Source organism: Panthera tigris, chromosome D3 (genome assembly GCF_018350195.1).
Source record: "Panthera tigris isolate Pti1 chromosome D3, P.tigris_Pti1_mat1.1, whole genome shotgun sequence".
In the NCBI taxonomy this organism is placed as follows: Eukaryota; Metazoa; Chordata; class Mammalia; order Carnivora; family Felidae; genus Panthera; species Panthera tigris.
Genome location: NC_056671.1, coordinates 4,938,995 through 4,944,994, shown reverse-complemented (window position 1 = coordinate 4,944,994; position 6,000 = coordinate 4,938,995). Strand labels below are relative to the sequence as shown.

At 50.8% G+C, this 6,000-nt stretch overlaps 1 protein-coding gene across 1 annotated transcript in view; it reads left to right on the top strand.

Moving 5' to 3' along the window:
• Window positions 1–707: 707 nt before the first annotated feature.
• Window positions 708–6,000, top strand: part of LOC102961648 (transmembrane protein 132B) — a 326,995-nt gene continuing 321,702 nt past the window's right edge. Inside the window, exon 1 of the mRNA XM_042961913.1 lies at window positions 708–1,125. Coding sequence (XP_042817847.1) covers window positions 1,074–1,125 — 52 coding nt within the window. The 5' untranslated portion in view covers window positions 708–1,073. The remainder of the gene's footprint in view (window positions 1,126–6,000) is intronic.

The window sequence follows — 6,000 nt, the reverse complement described above, 5'->3', positions numbered from 1 at the left end:
TCCCCGGCCTGCTGCCTTCATTAGCGCGTCGGGGGCTCCCGGGACCGGAACACATGTGTGCGAACAACTGCAGATGGTCGGCGGGTGAGGAGGGATTTTGCTTCTGGATCGTGATTAATGGAGAGTTGTGGAGGTGGGCACCTCTGGGGCGGGAAGGCTGCGGCAGCTCTCTCAGCTGCTGACCCCGAAGAGATCTGGGGGAAAAGTCGAACAGTTTGGGTCACGACGCCCTCCCGACCTCAGCATTTCTGACACGTGCCGTGTCCACCGCTGCCGCTCAGGCGGAACGGAGCTCAGCTGCTTTTGCAACTGGGCTCGTGGTCAGGGCGGAACCGTTTCGAGCTCGGAAGGATCACTTCCGTGGTGGGAAAGCTGTGGTGGGTACGCGGTGCGCGGAGGGATGGAAGGACAGAAGGAATACTCTCGACAGCAGCCGTCACTGGTCCCCCGCCCAGCAGCCAGGTGGCTTCTTTGCTAGAGTAACTACATTCGTTCTGGAGGCGCCGGGCCTGGCTCCAGCGGTGATTGGTCCTCGCGGATGTCAATCAGCTCCATCTTTGCCAGCGATTGGTCTAGACGCGGCCATGTGACAAGGGTCTGGCCAATGAGGCGAAAGAGTGGTGTCTTTAGAAATGTTCCCGCGAGAGGAGAGCAGTGTGGTGGAGAAAATCCTTGTGCCCTCGCTTCTCTCCCGCTTGGGACGCAGTCGCGTGAGGACTCGAGGGGTGGCCTCCGGGGCCCGGATGACGCGAGTGGGCCTCCGAGGCAGCCCCGCTGCCGCCCGCGCCTCGGCCTCTCCTAGGAACACGTGTCCTGCTGGCTCAAGCCGCTTGCAGGTGGACTTCTGCTATTTCAGCCGGAGGCATGAAGGTCGCCGTGTCCGAAAAGCCTTTACTATTTTAACTCCTGATCCAGGACCTGCTTTTGAATTCTGACGACTTTGCCAAGTAAGAACTTACACATTTTGCTCCTGTGATGTGTAAGTGCATGGAGCCCTGACCTAAGGGGCCCTTGATGTCACTTGGTCCATCACCCCTCTTGAGGTCCCCTGCTTCTTGGAAGACCGTGTTGAAATGTGTATTCGGAATCCTGTGGTTGCCATGGAGAGAAACCCCAGTCCAACCAGTTAAGTCAATTCCCTGTCTGTCTGTCTGTCTGTCTAGGAATCAAAAGATTTGACTGGGTCTGCAGTGGAAAAATCAGGGCACAGAGTTTCTACTATGCAGCTTCAGGTGTAGCTGCATCCAGGGGCTCAGACGGCAGCACTGGGAATTTCCTCCACAGCTCCTGGCTTTGCTGTCCTGTGTTGACGGCGTCCCTGGGCAGGCTTTCCTCAGGAGGTGTCACAGAAGCTGCTGGTGTCCCCAGCTTGCTATGCTCCCGTCTGCCCAGCCTTGCAATCCTAGGGGAAAGAGAACTGCTTTTTTTCAATAGTGTCATCCTTCTCCCAGAGTCTCATCTCAGGGGCTCACCAAGTGCCCATCCTGGAACCAGTCGCTCTGTTCTGTTGGCCCGGATCACGTGCTAGGTGGCATCCATCGTCCCCCGTGGGGTAGGGGTGGAGGGAGGAAGGCTCCCCAAAGGAAAGCCGGGAGAGATGAGCAGAAGGAGGCCTGGAGCCCGTGCAGGCAAAAACAACAGATGTCTCCTACGCAGTCTAAGGTATTTTGGGAGGAGAGGAGACACTGTAGATTTCCTGAGGTTTCTTTTTTAAATTGCTGGTTGTAGAACCTTTTGTTAAAAAAAAAACAAACCTTGCACGTGAGGCTAACCTGTAAAGGAGAAGGAAGTGTCGGTTCTCAGGCGGCAGCTTCCGGGAGGGTCGCCCTGGGCTCTCATCTGTTGGCAGCCACAGAGCTGGGCCTCTTAAAGGGCGGTCCCTGGGCCTGCAGCTTCTGCCCCTGGAGACCTGTGCAGGGTCTCGGGCCCCCTCCCCACACCCAGGCAAGCAGAAAGCCTGCAGGTGGGGCCCAGGAATCTGTGTTTTAACAAGCCCTCCAGGTGAATCTTGGACAACTGTGCGATAGAGAACGTAAAGGTGGAAACCTCTTTTGGTTTGGACGTCGGTCCGTGGCCCGTCCGCATGGTTCTTTTCCTTCCCTCTTCCCCTTGCGAGCGGCTTCGCTTCCAACACGACCGGTTGTGACAAATCTGGTGCCTCTAAAACTGGGGTCTCTTCACTTGTTGGCGCATTGCCCCCATCTCTGCCTCTGTTGTCACCTGGCTTTCTCCCTTTGTGTGTTTCTGTGTCGTGTCCTCTCCTCTTCTCCTGAGGTCACTGGTCCTTACATTCAGGGCCCACGCTCATCCCGTAGGACCTCATCGTAACCAATTGCATCTGCAAAGGCCATATATCCAAACAAGGCCACATTCCGAGGTTCCAGGTACACATGAGGGGTGTGTGTGTGTGTGTGTGTGTGCGCGCACGCGTGTGCGCGATGCATGCGTGCGAGGGAGAGACGCTGTTCGTCTTACTACTGGATAAACCTCGGTGATTCTAGCCATGTGCATTTCAGATACGTGGACAGCAGTTCCTGAGAATTGAATAAACAGCCTTATTTTAAGTCTGTGCTGGAAAACTTGGGCACATTTTTCTCAATAAAAACAATGTAAATAACCTTGCACGTTAACGCTGCCCTTGTCCCAGTGGTTTTTGAAATGTATTTTTTAGTGGTGGAACTCTTTTGTTCCTGCAAGAAATATTGCTCAGGAACATAGGCTGTAAAACACAGCTGCTCCAACTGGTACCAGGTTAGCAGTCCTGCCCACTCCTTGCCCGACATATTTTTAAAATTCTAGGATTCCAGGGAACAGAGTTTGAAAGCAGTTGCTGATACATTTTTTCCCCTCAAAAAACAAGTTAAAACAAAAAAGGCTTATAACTCTTGTACCAAACCCTGTTAATCCTTAAAAAAAAATACACGTATTTGGTAAAAACAGTTCAAATAGTACGTAAAGATACAAAATGAAACGTCTTTTGTGTCCCCCTCCCTCAACCAAAACTTGGTCTTTCCCTCTAAAGATACCAGCTGTCTGTCTTGCCAGAAAGATCTTATGTGCACATCCTACTCTCTGTGTGTGTCTTCTTTTTAACTCTGTGGAGGAAGGCATAGTGCATGCAATACACTCTTTTGTACTTTGATTAAAAAAATTAGTTTATATTCCAGCGCTCTTTCCACGAATGCACATAAAGATCTGCCCTATCCTTCAGTATAGCTACGTCATATTCCACTGCCTGCATAGATCATAATTTACTAAAAATTCTCCCTGTTGATGGGTAATTATGTTTCCATTTTGTTGGTCCATTATATACAATGCTGGTGTGAACGTATTTGCATTTCTCATGCATTATCATCTCCGCAGTCCCTTGCCTAGATCCTGTCTTAATTCTGTCTGGGGCTTCCCCATAAGGGTGTTTCCCGTTAGAAGGGGATGGGAATTGGAAAGAGTCCAGGCACTTGATTTTTAAAAAATTTCCTCTTCCAAGGATGTCTTCTCAAAAACAAAAACAAAAACAAAAACAAATAAACAAACAAAAAAACCCCCAGCTTGCTTTTTAAGCTTCTCACTTTTTTTTTTTTTCTAGACAGATGCCTGCAATAGACTACCCCTGGTCATGGAATTTTCCTGATGAATTCCCAGCCAATAAACATCTCCTGATTAGGTGAATGATAAATTGGCTGTAGGAGAAAGTTTCAGGCACAAATATAGAATTGACACCTGCTTGCCAAGACAGACAGGAGCACACTGTAAATATTGGGACAGGGTTAAGTGTGCAAAGTCACATTATGCCTTTTTTTCCCTTCTCATAAATATATAAATAGATTCCGTGTTGTTCCTAAGGACCCGAGCTTGACTTCTTTGGGCAATTAATGAATTGAGATGTTCTGTGAAGTTGTTTTGTTGTTCTTTTCTGTTTTTAGATCTGGCAGAAGTATGAGGATGGACTCCTTTAGTCAGTGAGCAGATCTTTCTGATGAAAGTTACGTTAGTATAAAAAGTCCTAGCCTGGAGAGGTTGGGAAGAACTCTTTCCTGCTGAGGGTCTCGACTTCTTCCTCATCTGTCAAATGAAGTTGCTAGGATCAGAACGTCTACAAGACTTTTCCAATTCCATAGCTCTTTGAGGATCCCCCTCACGAGTACGTGTCTGTGATATCACCAGCTTTAGGTGTTTTTTGTCTCTGTTGGGTCAGTGTGTTAATCTTGGGAGAGGAGACTTATCCAGGCCAGGGCTGGGATTCTTACTTAACCAAAGTGTCTGGTAAAACTGGTTAATTGGCCCTCAGGAGTCATCCAGGAGTAGGCTTGGCTATGTAGAACAGAGAAGACAAAGAAAGGGGGCTAAACAAGACAGCAGCTCATTTTCATCTCTTACCACTGGTGTGGTGCCTCCATGTGTCAAAACCCCAGGGGCTCCTCTGTGTTTTTGCTTTGCCTTCCTCAGCTTGTGACCTCTGTCCATTTGGTCACCTCGTGGTCCCAGGTGGCTCCCACAGCTCCAGCTGTCACCTCCACCTTCCAGGCGGCAGCTGTGGGAAGCAGGTGTCCCCACTCACTAGCCGTTTGAACTCTTTTTGAGTTCTGAGAAGCGTCACCCTGAGCTGATTACGTTCAATGCTAAGGGTCGTCTTCAAGCAGACATAAGCGCGTATCTCCAGGTCAGGGAACAATGGTCTCCCTACAGAATTAGGCACGGTGCTGGCCAGCAGCAGCCATGTAGGGAGCACTTATGGTTCGGTAATTGAATTTCTGCTCGTGTTACAGTGGCTAGGAACGTCTTTTACTGACATTGTCGCAGAAGTATGTGGAAGGGTCTTTTCACTCACGGGAGACCAAAGGATCTTTGTAGTCAGGGATGTGGACCCTTTCCCCGGCAATCCCTTAGCACAGTTCCTGGCCCATGGCGAGTCCTTTGTAAAAACTGCTCGGATTGGATTCTGTTTGGGGTGAATGATTGTGACCAGGGACAGTCTGGGCCACCTGTCCAGTGGGTGACGTGTCTTGTGTGCCCTCCTCTTGGATCTCAGCCTTGGCTACCTCCATTGCTTTGCTTTGCTTCTCCTGATCACGAGGTTCGTGTTGCTCTAGTTGAAATCCTGCATTCTGGGAGGCCTGGGGGGCCCAGGCGGTTGAGCGTCCCGACTACGGCTGAGGTCGTGATTTCACGGCTCGTGAGTTCGAGCCCCACCTCGGGCTCTCTGCTGTCAGCACAGAGCCCGCTTCTGATCTTCTGTCCAACGCCCCCTCCCCTGCTCATGCTCTCGCTCTCTCTCTCTCTCTCTCTCGCTCTCAAAAATAAATAAACATTTAAAAAAAAAAAAGAAAGAAATACTTCATTCTGTGTCTTCACTCCAGAGGACCAACACTCTGTATTCTGTGGAGCTCACTCACCAACCCGATTACATCAACCCGATGACTTCATCCCTGTGAATAGGAGAAGGTGGGTGTTCCCGCCCCCCCCCCCAGGGCCTTCCCCTCCCCTCTCCGCAACCCCCAGCCCCCACCCCCTCCGCCTCCTGCTGGTTCCGACTCCTGATAATATAGCACAGGGCTTTCTCAAAGCGCTGCCCTCCCCAAGCCAGCAGCTTTAGCTTCTCTGGGGAGCCTATTAGAAATGCAGAATCTCGGGCCCCACCTGCTGAATCAGGAACGCTGGGGCTGGGACCCAGCGACGAGTGTTGTGACAAGACCTTCAGGGGATTCTGGTGCTCAGGTGTGAGCGCTGGATGGCTTCTAGGTCCACCTGTCACTCTGGGAGCCTGGCAGCGGGACGTGGGCACTGATGAGCTGTTTAGGGGACGAGCGTGGCCAGCAGGCTGTTTTTCAAGCAGTGCCGATCTGTGCTCCCCTGCCCGGGTACTCCCGGGCGAGAATTTCCACCGTTCCGTAACATTTGTGGACAGGTGACAACGGTGCTTCCCTTTTGGCTCAGAGCTGGGATTATTTGCATCGTTCTCATAATAAATCCGTGGATTTGTATCGTTTTGGTCTTGCCTCA